The following is a 15,789-nucleotide window of genomic DNA, read 5'->3' as shown; positions in this document are numbered from 1 at the left end:
GAAGAGCCAGGCCCTGGGTGGGTCTGTGAGGTGGACACCACTGGGAAGGGACAATCTGCCCGAGGGCAGAGGCAGTATCTGCCAGAGAAAGCTCAGGAGGCAGGGGCTGCAAGGACCCGCCCAGGGAGGGGTGGCAAGGGGGCTGCCACATGGCAGGGACGACAGACGGCGCACGGTATGGACCCGGGAGGCACACGGCCGCCAACAATGGCTCAGTCAGGCCAGTCCTCACAGCTGGAGCGGGGCGGGTCCCCTCATCTCCCCTGCAGGGCCCCAGCTCACCTGCAGCTCTTTGTCTGAGTACTTCTGCGGGTTCTTGCTGCCCTGGCTCTTCTTCCGCAGCTTCTTCAGCTCCCCCTGACACTTGTCCAGTGCATCCCCTCTGCTCCGCTGCTCCGTCTGGTACTTCTTCAGTGCGGCCTGCGGGGGGACACAGCCTGTGGGCCTCGGGCAGCAGGAGCTCTCCTCTCCCCGTCACCCACGGGCACCCGACTCACACTCAGGTACCGCGAGTCCAGCTCCACCTTCTGCTCCAGCTGCGTGAGCAGCTCGTTGTGGAAGGACTTCAGCTGGAGCGGGGAGAGAGCAGAGGACCTTTAGGGCGTGGGGAGCTGGGGGGGGCAGTGTCCCCAGGGCACAGACACCCGTCGATGACCCCACTATGCAGGGCGCCTCAGGCTCCCGTGTACATCCCTGGTCAGCAGCTCCTGCCGCTCCGGGTTGGGACCAGGCCACTTGGCCGAGGACCTGGGGGCACCCAGTAATCCTTGCCAGCAGCCCCGACACGTCTGGCTTGGGGACCAAGCCATGCTGCATGTTGCAGCTCGGAGTACCTGGGACACTTGGGCTTCTGGCCCCTCTCAGGAAGATGTCACCCCCTAGCAGGGGGTCCACCCCCAGCAGGAGCTGTATCCTGGGGCCTGAGATCTCTACCCCGGCTGCACTAGCTACTGGAGACCCTATGCTGGCCCAGGTCATGGCCAGCAGCTCTCTGGGGTCACTGCCAGGCCGAGAGTGCCCTCTGGCACAGGGCCTGGCCCGGGTCAGTGATCCAGGTCACCCTGAGCAGCGGGGCCCTGCTCACCGTCTCCTCCAGCTGGCTCTGGATCTGCCTGTGGACCTCAGCCATCTGGAACAGGACGTCTCCTGTGGACAGGCCAGTGTGGCGGGGAGGGTTAGCGCATGTGAGCCCACTCCTGCCCGCCCTTCCCAGACCCGAGACCCCAAGCCTTGTGGCAGGCACAGAGGGTCAGGGCTGCTGCTTCTGCCAAGGGTGCATGCCTGAGGCACAGAGGGCCCGCTAGGATGAGGACACAAATGTGCCCAGGAGCTGGGCAGGGGTCCCCTAAGGGTCCACACCAAACTGGTGAGGAAGACAGAAAAGACACCCCCCACTGTGTACCCACCCAGGCCCCCAGTGGGACCCACAGCCTGAGTACACAGTGTCTGCCACCCACGCTGCAGCGGGCTCGGCCTGCACAGAGGCCCAGATTGCCCTGGTACCCTCTGCAAGTGGCCCATGTTCATGACATCTGGCCTGAGAGGGGCGCCCTTCCCACAAAGCCTCTGCCCATCAAGGACTTCACAGGGACCATACCCCATAGTCTTGGCACCAAGCCACAGGGCTCAGGAAGCCTGCAGGTGCCCGCCTCCTGGACCAGCACCCCTCAGGCTGGCCAGGACCCCCCAGACAGCAGGCTGCTGAAGGGCTCACTGACGCCCAGCCACTAGATCATGCCTGGGGGGGGGGGGTCTGCCTTCACCTCAGGCCTGCTACATACAGCCCGAGTGTGTGAATTACTACCCACCCCGCCCTAGTCAGTTCCCTTCCAAGTCCCCGTGGGACTGGCCTGTGCCTGCGCCAGCACCCTCGTGGCAAGCTCCTGGGCTACCGGCCGGTGTGTGTGCACAAGTGGGACACACCTGGAGCGCACACCCAGGTGAGTAGACTGCTGTGTGCAGTGTCTGTGGGAGTGAGACTGATGACTTGTGAGCATCTGAGTGTACATGTATGTAAGGGCATGCATCTGTATCTGAGTGCATGTGTAGTGGAATGCATGCATCTGTGAGAGCACATGTGCTGTGTATGCTGGTATGAGTGTACATGTGTTTGAACATGTACGCGTGCCTATGTGTGTTGGAATGAGGGTGTCTGTATCGGAGTGTAAACGTACCTGTGTATGTGTGTGAGTATACATGCGTGCATGAGTGTGTCTGGGTGTTTGTATGAGTGTGAGTGTGGCGGTGTGGACAACTGTGAATGCCCCTGAGTATGCCTGCCTAGGTGTGCACGTGCCTCTCTGTGGGTGTCTGAGGAGATACAGTGTACATGAGAACACACGTGTATGCACATGTCAGGTGTGAGTGTACAGACAGACTTAAAGGTGTGTTGAGTGTGTTCATGTTTATGTCAGGGTGTGGGTGTTTGTATGATGTGGGTAAGTGTGTTCGTGTGTCTGTCTGGGTGTGGGTGTTTGTATGATATAGGTGTGTCCGTGTGTCTGTCTGTGTGTGTGTGTAGGCCCCTGGTCCTGGTTCCTGGCATGCCCACTCAGCTGTGGGGGCGGTTACAGCCCAGCACTGTGCTCACACCTGGCTGGTCCATCTCTGGGACAACACTGACATGCACTGTGTGTGGTGGGGCGCTGGTTGGGACAGGCTCAGCCCTGGGTGTCCCCGGCCCCCACTTGACACAGGACTGCTTGCACCCACCCACATCCAGGCACCTGCCTGAGCCCCCCAGGGAGGGCATGGCCAGCGGGCCACATGATTGGGGGGCATGGGCAAGGCCTTGACGCAGAGGCCCATGAAGATCCCCCAGCCCCCACCCCAGAGCTGTCTCACCCACGCAGAAGAGGCCCTCAGCTGCTCCACACAGAACCCAACCCTGAGAGGCACCGTGTCTGCCAGGGCTCGACAGTGTCACCAGGGTGGAGTGTGTGTGTGTCACTGCTGGCAGCCCTGTCACACCCAGGCCAGTGGGCCAGGCACTGCCTGGAGCTGGGACTGCTTGCTAGAGCACTTATGGCGGTGGAATTACAGGGAGCCGGGATTACGGGAAGCAGAGGTTATGGGATGACAAGGAGTTGGGACTGTGGAATGCAGGATGGTACGGAGCTAGTATTGCAGGAGTTATGAGGTCCAGGATTTGGGGGAGCTGGGATTGCCAGGCAGTAGGTCACGGGGCTGCAGGGACTCGGCCTGCCATCGGGTTTCACTGAGGATGAAACTGCCCTTGAGAAGGACACACTGTCCTGAGAATAGCCCCCTCCCACCCTCCGGGTGGGGGGGCGCTGAGCAGGGGCCCAGGGCTGCAGTCAGTCAGCAGTATGCTCCTGTCCCCATCTACCACCCCTCGGCTTCCCATCGCACACATGCCTCCCACCTACGGTCCCCGGGAACGAGCCTGTCCCTGGGCGTGGGGGCTGCCATGGGCCGTCCAGGCATCAGTATCACTCACCCACTCATCACTCACCCACACAAGTGGCACTGGGTGGTGTCTGCCCTGTGGAGCTGCTTCCTGAGTTCTCAAGACCAAGTCCTGAGGGAGCAGACAGCTCATCTCCAAGGGCCACACCACCCCCCAGACATGCGCCAAACACTGCCCTCCTACAGGCCCAGAGCTGCTCACCTGTGCACATGTGTACCCTCCCCCCACCACACATACACACACACTCACTCCGGCCTGGGTGCGAAGCAGGCAGGGACCGGTCACCAGACACACCACCTGCTCGGTGAAGGGCAGGGCCCTCCTGATGACTGACTGTGACCCGAGCAGCAAGGTCGGTGTAGCTGAAGGACACTAGGCTGCCCTCCTCTCCTGGGGACGTGGGTGGCAGGGGGAGGCATGCATGTAGTGTCTGGTCAGCCCCCAGCCAGGCGCCTTCTGGGGTGGTCAGGTGGGTGGGGGCTGGGTGGGGACCCCACTTGGCACTCATGCCTAGAGTTTGTATCAGTAGAAGTGGGGTGGGACCCCGAGATGGAGGTGGGGCTCTGGGCAAGGGGTCACAGAGGGGACACAGGCGGGGCCAGCACAGTAGCCCTAGAACCAGGCCCTGGGACCCCGAGGTCCGGGACAACTGTGCTGCTCTGAGACACCCCCACACGGACAGCTGCCCCTGCCCACTCACAGGCCCTGGCTCCTCCTGGGACCCTACAGGCCAACCGCCCCTCACCCCACCCCCAGAACTGAGCAATCATTGTCAACAGGACCTGGGTCCCCCAGGTTGCTGGGCCCCCACCCCTGCACCTCCATTGCCCCAAGAGAGAGCTCAGGCGAAGTGAGGCCACCTGCAGGGCCCCCACAGCTGCCAGCCACAAAGTGTGCCCCTCCTGACAGACAGCACCCAGGGCAACGGAGGGAGCGCCTGCCCCTCCCAGACACAGTCAGGGCAAAGGTGCTCCAGGGCGTCCACCACAACAAAGTCACCCACCGTCCTAAGGCCCCTGACCCTGAGGCTGAGAAGGCAGCCCGAACACCCTGGGGAGAGTGGCTCCAGGGGAAACTCGCTGGACCCCTGAGCCACCACCAAGTGCCCGTGACCATGGAGTCTGCCACAAAGACCGACAGTAACAACACAGTGTCCATGGGGGGCATCACAGCCCACGAGCCTGGGTCGGACAAGCTGGGAGGTCACTTAATGACAATGACGTCGTAGCAGGGTCGGCACCTTGGTCAGGCTCCTGACGGGTCCCACTGGCTCCTGACCCTTTTGATGTTGCCAACACAATCGGAATTACCTAAATGAGTCCAGCTGGCAAACACTAAATATAAATTAAAGGGGTGCTAAGTGGTACCCGGAGGCAGCCCCCAAGACCCAGCTGCCAGGCCTTGTCCCTATTGCAGTGGCCCCCACTGAAGAACCTTCTCTGGCTAAACCCCCTCCACTGAGCTGTGCATCACCTCATGGCCCCAAAGAAGACCCACCCATGGCTGCTCTCCCGCCCCTGTGCCTGGTCCCCGGCTGTGGTCCCTCGTGGCTGACGGACACTGCTCTGTCCACTGCAGCCCTGTGAAGGAGCCACTATGCCCATTGGCTTTCTCAGCATCAGACTCCTCTCACGATGACCTGTGCTTGGTCAGCGCTCACGCCCGCTCACAGGGGCAGGACCGTGGGGCCCAAGCCCTGCCGCCAGCTGGCCCGCCTGAGGAGGCACAACGCTGGAAGCCCTCAGGCCCCAGATGGTGACAGAGCAGGAGCGGGGGTCAGGGAAGGGGGAGGCGGCCGGGGAAGGCACCTGAGCTCCCTGGGCAGCTTGTGGGCCAGGCCCAGCTGTGCTCTGTAGCTGGCTTTACTCGTGCCCCCTGCTGGAAAGCCACACTGCCCTGCCTCCTGGATCCTACACCATCCCAGGATCCTACAACCCCATAACCCCCATAACACCCCACCATCCAGCACCCTACAACCCCATAACCCATAACACCCCACCATCCAGCACCCTACAACCCCATAACCCATAACACCCCAAACCATCCCACTGACCCCACAGACTGCCCTCCACCCCGGGTGTGAGCATCATCCTCAGGAGAGGGTCAGCCCCTCCTCTCCCCGCACATGCACAGGGAGATGGAACCAGGAGTGAGGGTCCCCAAGGGAACTAGCCTCAAGCTACACCACTGGCAATTTGGCATAACAACCCCCACCACTCCAGTACCCTACAACCCCATAACCCATAACCACCCCCACCATTCCAGCACCCTACAACTCCATAATCCCCCACACCATCCCAGCACCCTACAACCCCATAACTCCTAACCCCCCACACCATCCCAGCACCCTACAACCCCATAACCCATAACACCCCACCATCCCAGCACCCTACAACCCCATAACACCCCACACCCTCCCAGCACTGTATACCCCCATAACACCCCACACCATCCCAGTACCCTATAACCCCGTAATTCCATAACCCCAGCACCCCACTATCCCAGCAACTTATAACCCCATAACCACAATACCCCACAATCCCAGCACCATATAACCCATAACTAAAACACCCCACAATCCCAGCACCCTATAACCCTTAACTAAAACACTCTACAATCCCATTTCCCCTATACAACACCCCACAATCCTATAGCCCATAACCCCTGCATGCCTGCAGCCCATAATCCTACACCCTGTAATCCCACTGTGAGGAGGTTAGGGAAACCCCAAGAAGCCAAAGGGAGGTCAGCTCAGGGGACCCTGGGGTGAGCTGGGATTGTACAGGGGCAGTACAGATGGTCAAGAGGACACAGGGAGGGCCCAGTAGGGAGAGGGTCACCTTGTGGAACAGAGGCTGAGTCCCCAGAAGTGAGGCCAGCTCAGAGGCGGGCCCGAGTGACAAGGAGGAATGACAGTCTGAGTGGCGCTCCTGGGGTGGGGGGAACAAGCGCAGCAGGGCCGACCCCCCACATGGCAACAGCTGCACCCCATTATCAATGACAGAAAGGGTCAAACCAGAGCACCTCCGGAACTTCTGGAGAGACAGCCTGGCCAGGGGGCAGGGGCCCAGCGCCCCGACTGCATGCAGACACGCTCACGACCATGTCTGAATGTCCGGACCAGAACTTGGGTCTGAGTGAGGGCTGCGGGTCAGCGCAGTGTCTGACCCTCGGCCTGGGAGGGTCTTTGTGGGACTGGGTGACTTTACAGAAAATCTTACCCTCCACCACCCGTCAGAGAGCCATACTGCAGGGAGGGGGTGGGGGCTTGGGCTGGGCCACCAGTATTCCCAACGCTGGCAGGGTCACCTAAGGTGGGCAGGTTCCAGTAGGGCTTCCAACAGAGAGAGACTAGGAAGAGAGGCCTGATAAAAACGAGCCCTTGACAAGCTCTGGGTTCAGAGCAGAACACTGGGGCGGGGTGTCAAAGACCAACCCAGGCTGGCACGCCTCCCCCCAACCCCCCCACTCGATGACGACCCCAGTCAGGAAGGTGACCTGGGACACACAGGCTTCACCCTGCTGCGCACGGGTTTCCCGGAGCCACGCAGCTGGGCGCTTTCAGCACAAGAGCCGATGCTTCCAAAGAGGGTGGGATGGATTCTGCCTCAAGATGCTGCCAGCCTCTCCTGCCTGCGGGCTGGCCCTGCCAGCCCCCACCTCCTCTCCGGCCCTTCTCCTCTCCCTCTCCCTCTCCCTCTCCCTCTCCCGTGGGCTCAGCCTCTGAGCTGCAGCTGGGAACTGATGGGAGAGGAGCGGTGTCCCATCTCAGGCTCACGGGCTCTCAGCTCGAGGCTGTGACAGATGAAGTCTGTATGCCTGTGAGGGATGCCAGTGAGGGCGACTCTGACTCCAGTCACACACGGATCACTAAAGTCAGCAGTGAAGAAACACAAGGAATCCTGTCAACTTCTCCAGCCTGGAAACGATCAAACGCTCAGTCAAGTGCACTGACCATGGAATTACGGGCAGTTGGGATGTGAACGCTGGAAACAAACAGGAAGGAGAGGCAGGTGGAAAACAGGGTGCCTGGTGCAACCTCATTCCAAGGCAGGCCAGCCCACCCACGAGGACAAACCCCCCTCCCCACACAGCCCACCCCAACCCAGGGGAGGCCCTTCCACACAGAACTCCCACCTCCCGCCAGGCACAGGGAGCCACATGCGCTGGGAGGCAGGCACCCACTGAGGCCCCGCCCAGCCGAGTGGCGGGACCAGTCACGGGCAGCAGCACTTAGTTGGGGAGAGCTCCCAGGACGGCTGGAAGGGGGGTTCCTCATGCCAGGACCCCAAGGGTCCCAGGGTCCACCCTCGTGACTCCCGCCTTTCTTCACACTGAATCAATAGTCCACAGACATCCAGGCTAGCCGGGGCGGTTGCCGGGACAGTGAGTGGCTGTGGAGGCGGGATAAGGGTGTCGGTGGGGAAGAGTCCTGCTGGACCCTGCCAAGCCCACTAAACCGGGGGCCTACTGAGACACCGGAGGGTCCCACCCGGAGCTGAGAGTCAGGATGAGATAGGCAGGGCTCCCCCAGCCAGCTGTGCCTGGTACCCCGCTGCCCAAGCCTGGCACTGCTGCTTAGCCAATGACCGCTTGGAGACCTCAGGCCAGGGAGTGACCGCCGCCCTCAGCAGATGGAATTCGGGTGACTCACCAAGGCTCCCCTTGGTTGTGGAGCCTGGGCCAACAGGACTGCAGAGCCACAGCCCCGCCTGGTGCTGCCACACCACAGAGGGACCGCCTGCGCCTGGCTCTCCCTCACTGCTGCTGGGCTCTGCACGTGGCGGGGACACCATTCCCCCACCCAGCCTGACACCACACGGTGGTTTGTGCTGCAAGAAGTGGCTACCGCCACCTGCCAGATGGCGCGTGGGGACACGGACAGAGCCAGGCCTTGCCTCACCAGGGGGCGGAGGGGGCTGCCCATTCCATTGGGATGAGGGGGCTCCTTGGGCTGCACATGGCCTTCATGGGGCATTTCTGAAGATGCCGGGGCCCCAAGCCAAGGGTCCACAGCTGCTGCCCCTGGGAGGCCAGCCACTCATGGCCTGCTGCTGGGCACACACTGTGATTTGCAGACTTCTTGTGGCTTCCAGAAGGAATCGGCCCAGGCCGAGCCAGGCAGGGGACAGCTACCTCTCAGGGCTGTGGCAGCGGCACCAGGAAAAGCTGAGGACATGGTGCCTGGAGGCCTCCACCTTGAGATCGCTGTTCCCTGCCTGCCTGCAGCTCCTGCCCACAAAGACAGCGAGAATGGAAAGTGCCAGGCTAGGACAGGCGGGAAGATCGCTGGTTGGGTTGCCATGGCGACGGGAACAGACAACACCAGTTACCCAGGTTCCGGAACGCTCCACAGGCAAGGCGCCGCCTTTGAATCAATGGTGTGCCTTCCCCCTGGTCACCCCAGAAGTCAGCCCCACCCAGAGCATGGGGGACTGTGGTGGGGCCCTGCCCATGCTGGGCCACAGCCTAGGCTTAAGAAGGAGGCGACCAAAGGTGGACGGGCAGGGGTCTCTCCCAGGGCAGGCACCGAGGCCAGGGGCAATGGCATGGGGACTCCAGGGAGCACAGAGGCCTCAGCTCCAGGCCGGGGAGGCGGTGTCCTCTGGTCCCACCCCCAGGACCCAGAACCCACCCAGGACTTGCTCCAAAGCAGTGCCTCCTGCATCCCATGGGCACCCAGGGCCCCAGAAGATGGCAGGGCCAGGGTACAGAGCCAGGTGTACTCAACAAGCACATACATGCCCGAGGTGACAAACAGGGCCCCAGCAGTCACACACAGGCAGGCAGAGAAAGCAGAACCTGGAGACCACAAGCCTGTGCACAGCCGCACAAGCCCCGGGCCAGTCCCGGCTGAGGACAGAGCCCCATGCAGCCCCCAGGCCTGCATAGAACCAAGGTGACCCAGCCTGGAAGGTCCAATCTGCAGGGACCGCCATCTCCCCCCTCTGGAGTCAAACGTCCCTGCACTGCGTCCACTTCGCACAGCAACTCTGCAGGACAGGCGGAGCGCTGGCTAGACTCCAGAGGTGGTCATTCTCTGCAGGGACAGCCACACCTTTGCCCCATTGAGCGGATGCTGGGTTAGAACCACTGATCTGGCTGTTGGCAGTGTTTTGCTAAAGCTGCAAGCTCCTGGGTCAGCAAGAGCTGGGACACCTGACCTTGGAGATCAGCTGGGAGGCCGCCTCCCCTGGAAGACACACCCTCTCACAGAGGGTGGGATGGGGGCACCACCAGAGGAGCAGGGCATCACCACAGGCTGCAGTGCCTGCCCTCTGCCAGGTGGGCCTGTGTGAGCAGTGATGACCGTGGGGCTGTGGCAGGGACCAGGTCTCCTGTAGGACAGAGGAGCCAAACCAAGCAAGTTCCCACTAGTCTGTCAGACCCGACGGCCTCCATCCGGGTGCTAGGGCAGACCTGGACTCCGCTGGGTCCCAAAGCAGCCCTGGTAGCACTTTGGATCAGGCGCCAGGCTGCTCACTGCCAGGTCGGTGGTCGGTCAGATGGATAAAGATGAATGGCGAGCGCCTCTGGGAACCCTCACAAGGTCGCTCTGGCGTCAACCGGAGGGCAAGGGGTCCCTTGTTGCTCTCATGAGGCCAGGCCGACCCTGATTGTGGGACGCCTTCCGTCCCTGCCTGTCCAGCTAGGTAGGGTTCTCAGCCAGCATCGGTTAATCATGTTTATGTACAGTACATGCCGTACCCTTCCCAGTGTCCCCAGACACCCAGGGACATGGAGATTGGCTGGCTGGCCTGTCCCTGGCTCGTAAATCAAATTGCTCCACTTCCTGCTGTGGCGAGTGGAAACCGAGGGGCCACCTATGACCCAGCTGCTGGTCACTCCTCATGAGAAGCAAAGAAGAGTGTTGAGACCACCAGATCCCAGAAACAACTGCCGGAGGGATTCATGGATCCCACCAAGCCCCCGTCCACTACCCTGAGACCAGAGGCACTAGATGGTGCCTGGCTTCCCTTCCTGACCACTGTGGTCAAGAAGAGTAGGGGGAAATGTAGAGCCAAATCCCAAACCACGGAGGAACCCGGACCCACTGGTCGGTCTGACAGATGGTAGAACGCTGAGATGTGGCCCTCGGAGACCTGTCACCCCTGGAACTGAACCTGCCCCAACCCTGGGAATCACCTCGGCCAAACCACAGGCCTAAAAAGTGCGCAATTGCCCCCCAGAGGAACATGATCCTTGGAGCCTCCTCCTGCACGAGCCCAATGGGCCACATGGACCCCAGCAGCAGAGTGGGGTGGGGTGGGGGGAAACAGCAAAGGGTCACTGGGAGCCCCAGGAGGAAGCAGGAAGAATACTGTTAGCATGAGGGGACCCCACCCTCCTCCTGACACAAAATGTGGGCAAACTGGATGCTCACCCTCCACCCTCTGGTTGGCAGCCGGACAATGCTGCTTGCCAATCCAAAGAGCCTGATCCCCGGCATCCTGACCTCTGTCCCAAGAGGTCCCATGCTCTGGCCACCAGGGCCCTGAGCAGATGGACGTCAGCGTCCTGGTTGGGGGGGGGGGGCGGGCGGGCTGGCGGGAGTCAGGGAAAGGCCTGTGGGAAGCTCTGAAGCACCCAGGGCCTCCATGCCTCCCCCCAGGCTGGAGGAGCAGCACCAGGGATGCGGATGGGAGAGGACGGTCTCCTCCCCACCTCCTCAGGCTCCTGAGTCAGAAGGAAGTACGGCTAGCTGAGGACAGATACCTAGGACACCTCGTGCCCTGGACTACGGTCACTCCAGAGGCCAGAGCCACCAAAGGCCAAAAGGAGTGTGCAGATCAGAGGGGCTGTTGGTGTAGCTGTCTGCAGAGCAGGGACGGTGCTGAGACATGCCAACAGTGGGGATCTGAAACTGGGATCCCCCGCCAGCCAGTCAGTGTGGGGCTGCTGGCAGGGGTGCAGGCAGAAACCAAGCTGAGTCAAACTGCAGTCAGAGGAAGAGACTTCCTCCCTGGGGGTGTGGGGGAGAGGGGGAACCTACCACATGAGGTCGGTGCCGCAGGTCCAGCCACTAACCATTGTGAGCTGCCCATATGCCCGGAGGGACAGAGGACGGGGACCAAAGGGCGCCAGTGGTCGCCTGGAGGCCGTGGAGCTGCCAAGTGGCACAAAGGCACAGCTGGATGCCGAGGGTGCACCTCGGGTGACAAGCTTGAGCTGCGAGGGTAGGGGCGAGGGCCAGAGGGCCCCCCAGCCCCCACTGAGCTCCCACGCCCGGCTAAGCTGGCCCACACCCAGCTCAGGAAGAAAGAGGCTGGGGCCCTGCAGGGGGTGGGGGTGGGGGTACTGGCCGCAGCAACTAGGACAAGGGTCAGCACAGTCTAATCCCTGTTTTATCCCAAGGGCTGAGACTCAAGACAGCCGGCTCAAGTAGAAAGATGGGGGTTGGGTGGTGGGGGGTGTTTTAAGAGACAATGTGGTCTCACAACTGGGCTGTGCTGTCCAGGAGTCTGGCCCTGGCAGAGCTGTCTGCAGGCTCTCAGGCCACCATCTCTACAGAGCCAAGAGCCAGGCCCTCCCTTCGGATGGGTTCAACTACCCTTCTGTACAAGCTGACCCCTTGCCACCAGGCCTCTGTGGCACAGGCGGTTGGGGGTCAAAACAGAGATAAGCAGGGACACCCCTGGGGGTCAGGCAGGAGGTCCTGTGGGAGGGCAAGGCAGAGCGGCCCAGTCCCACCCCATCCTAAGGGCCGGCTACCTCCATCTTCATCTCAGCCCTGACTCATGGTGACTCCACAGGCACTGATGATAGCTGCCTGAGTCCACGTTAACCCTGTGGTCAGTCCACTGGTGACCACCGGGAGCCAGGGTGTCCCCAGTGGCTGGTTACGGAGGTTGGTCATCAGGCCTTGCTCCCTACCTCATCAGAGTCTGGAGGCTTGGTGGCTACCTGTCTGTTGTCACAGGGGTAGGGGCCGAGTGCCATGGACGTTGGCCAGGGGTCAACCTCATGGACAGCAAGAAAGTCAAGTGATCTGTGGGGTCCAGTCCCTTGGCTGTCCCTGCCTACAGAGGGTGCCTGGTCTTCCCGGTGGCACCAAGCCCCAGCCGCTCCCTCTCCACCCAGTGCTCTGGCCCCTCTAGGATGGCCAGGCCAGGCACAGCAAGATACGAGAGGGAGTGGTCAGGACCAGAGTGGCCCCCGGGCAAGGCAGGGAGGGGAAAAGGTAAAGAGATTAGCAAAGGGACCAGGTGGTCACAGCCTGCTGACGGGACCCACCATGGTGACATACACACGTGGGGCCCACGCACTGACCACACGTGCCTTGGGGGTTATCCGTCACACCAGGCCCTGCCGCTGCTTCCTGCAGAGCAAGCCGACAGGAGGGTGTAGAATCGACCCTTGCTATGTCTGAGGCTGCCAGTCTTGACGGGAGCAGACAGCCTCATCTTTCCCCTGAAGAGCACCTGGTGGGGTTGAACCACCGCCCTTGAGGTGTGCCAGCTGCAGAGGGGCAGCGGGGATGTCCCGGTGAAGGAAACGCCGGCCGATACCGTGATTCACCCTCCCACCCGAGGCAGGAGCATGACTACAGAGCTCTCTCCTGTTTCAGTTCCTGTGGTGGCTGTGGTGCTGCTCTGTTATGGCAACGCCTACAACAAGGCCTAGGAGACAAAGCCGGGCGGGGAAACTACCAGGCCAGCCCGGCCGCCCACTGGGCAAGAGGAAGGCCGAAGACCTCTCTGTACACTCAGGGAATGGAATGTTCTAGAGCAGCCAGCACGAAGGCACGGCAGAAAGACAGGCAGGCCCCTAGCCCCCCACTTCCTCTGCTCGGAAAACACCTCATTCTGTATACTTGGGTAGGCACCTGGGCCTGCTCCACCCCCGGTCCCAGTTACCCCTCCTGCAGGTGGCCTTGGCCCCCAGCACCATTCCTGTCCTGCAGGGACGGACGCTTGGTTTGTGGCTTCCCCTGAGGTGTACCGCAAGACAAGGTCCTTCAGCCTCCTGGGAGACAGGCAACACTCGGGGTGAGGGGAGGCAAGGGGAGACCACCAGATCCCCATGAAAGGGAGTCACACCCTGAATGCTGAGCCTGCCAGGGGTCCGGGAGAAGCACACCCCCCAGACAGCCCCTGAAGCCCCAAGACCATGTTTCCCTGTGTGGCACCCATCAGAGGGGGAGGACTGCCCGCCAGCAGGCCCTGCCCATCCCTCTGGCGAGCCCTGGCCACCGGCAAAGGTACTGGCAGAGCTGGAGGAGCCTGCGCACAGTGCCGAAAGGGGTGGTCTGCAGGAGTGGGGCTCTGTGCCACAGTGCCTGCTGCAGGAATAGAGCCATGGCTGGCAGGGACTGGGGGTGCTTGAGAGGAGAGGTCAAGCTTGTCGGGCAGTGTGGCAGACACCATCGAGGCAGGCACAGGGCCTCAGCAGCTGCCAAAGACCACAGGGCTGAACAGCTGGGCCTCATCCCTCACTATCAGCTACAGTCAGCTCTGATTCATAACTTCTCCATGGCCGGCGGCTGGTTGTCCCGGGCTTTCCAGAGCTGCAGCTCCTGATGGGAGTAGAAAGTGCCCCCGTCCCCCCTAGGAGCAGTTGGGGGCTCCAACTGTGGGCTTTGTGCGAGCGGCCCAGGCCACAGGCAGCAAAACTCAAACAAACCACGGTCCCTCTCACTGAGCGGGCCCAGCTCACAGAGACCCGGAACCGAGCAGAGATGCCCCGTGTGGGCCCCAGTGGCGGGCCACTCCTCTGCCCTCACAACCCACCCACGTGGAGGCTTTTGCCCCATGCCTTCATGACTGCTACCAGGGCCCCTGAGGGGGACGCTATGGGCTCCAGCTACCTGGATCCTATGGACTTCGGGGTATACACGGCACAGGGGCACAGGTGCTGCCGCAGGGGGGCTGGGGAAGACGGGGAGGAGGGCCTGTGGGAATTCATGCTACTTGCCCAACAATTCTGTACGCCCCACCCTGGGGCTGCTCCAGGAAATGCAGCTCCACTGCTCCCTCTCTCCCTGGCCTCAAGTCAGCGCACTCACAGAGCCTCCGGGACAGGGCTGTGCTGCCCTGTAGGTTTCTGATACCGGAACTCTCGACAGAGCAGGAGTAAGAGCCCACTGCCGTCGCTGCGGTCTCAGGGTGACTCTGTGGGACAGGGTAGATAGAGCTGCCTGAGAGTGTCTATGACTGAAACCATCTACCAGAGCAGAATGGGTACACACTGGGTTTCCAACTTCAGGGTCAGCAGTTCAAAACCATCAGCCCCTCCGAGGGGGACAGTCAGGGCTTTCTGCTCCCACAGAGTCACGGTCTCAGAAACCCGCGGAGCTGTTCTGAGTCAGCACTGACTCGACCGTGGCAGTGAGGACCTGCCGGAAGCCCCCTGGCAGTTAGGGTAAGAGCCACCCATAACCACTGTGGCCTGGTTTTTGTGGCCTGGGGCTCCTTCTACGTCTACAGTGAAGGGAAAGAAAGGCCGTGGGAGGGAGGGGCAGAGGGCACAGAGCAGGCACCACATGCGACAGCCCAGGGGGCCATGACCCAGCGGAGGGGAATGTGCAGGTCCTCACAGGGACCCAAGGCCTCCAGGGCCAAGGCGGGGCAGGGCCACCCCACTCCCCACCCCACCCCACTGACTGCCAGCATATTCCACCACAGCCCTGACCAGGGAATGTTGGCCACAGAGCACTGCCACCGTCAGGGCCCCTTGGCAAAGGGGAAACTGGAGAGCCAGCGGTCTTCCTGTTTGGGGACGGTCCCTGCCCAGCTGCCCACTGGTCTTCCAGGTCCACCTGGAACAGCCTAGCACCAACCCTCTCTCTGGGATTACAGACAGACTGTGAGAGCTCTCACCCACCCTCGGTGAAGGAAGAAGTGCTTGCCACAGGTGGGGGCAGGGGTGCAGAGGAAACGGGAACCCCTGATGGAAGCCCCATTAGGGGTGCTATGCCCCTTCTTGGTCATCGTGTACAGGCCCCAAGCCCCGTCCCCACCCACCCAGCATCGACAAGTAGAGGAGACCAGGCAGTGCTACCCCAGCCTTAGGAGCTAACACCAATTTATCCCAAATACTGTCCAGCGTGAGGTCCCACTACCAAGACTGTGCCCCAACAGCCTCTGTATACACATGTGGGGCCCCCAGAACTGCTCAGCCCCACAATGGGACCTTTGAACAGCAATCCGTGCAGCTGGGCCCCACCAGTCCAGACAAGCCCAGGGTCAGCGGGCTCTGCACTGCGCCGGGCGGGGTCTTACCGAGCTCCTTGGAGCCTTGGCTCTCGCTGGCCAGCTCTCCCATCTTCACCAGGGCGTCAAAGTAGCCTTTGGCCGCATACGTCACACCTGGGGGAGTAAGGGGAGTCATGACTGCCTTCGTGAAGACCCCTGAGCCCT

The 15,789-nt window shown here is 61.7% G+C and overlaps 1 protein-coding gene across 4 annotated transcripts in view; it reads right to left on the bottom strand.

The window, feature by feature from the left end:
* The window catches only part of BAIAP2 (BAR/IMD domain containing adaptor protein 2), a 44,548-nt gene that overhangs the window by 15,586 nt on the left and 13,173 nt on the right, over positions 1–15,789 (bottom strand). For all 4 annotated transcript variants that reach the window (XR_012786502.1, XM_075562333.1, XM_075562331.1 and 1 more), the window contains exons 3-6: positions 15,652–15,738; positions 1,085–1,146; positions 498–569; positions 283–420 (exon numbers count right to left, since the gene is read on the bottom strand). Coding sequence is in view for 3 of the 4 variants with exons in the window: in XM_075562333.1 (XP_075418448.1) it covers positions 283–420; positions 498–569; positions 1,085–1,146; positions 15,652–15,738 (359 nt within the window). In the remaining variant the exon portion in view is untranslated. The remainder of the gene's footprint in view (positions 1–282; positions 421–497; positions 570–1,084; positions 1,147–15,651; positions 15,739–15,789) is intronic.

The sequence above is a fragment of the Tenrec ecaudatus genome, chromosome 10 (assembly GCF_050624435.1).
Source record: "Tenrec ecaudatus isolate mTenEca1 chromosome 10, mTenEca1.hap1, whole genome shotgun sequence".
In the NCBI taxonomy this organism is placed as follows: domain Eukaryota; kingdom Metazoa; phylum Chordata; class Mammalia; order Afrosoricida; family Tenrecidae; genus Tenrec; species Tenrec ecaudatus.
Note: the sequence above shows the minus strand (reverse complement) of the source record. Positions and strands in the feature narration are given on the sequence as shown.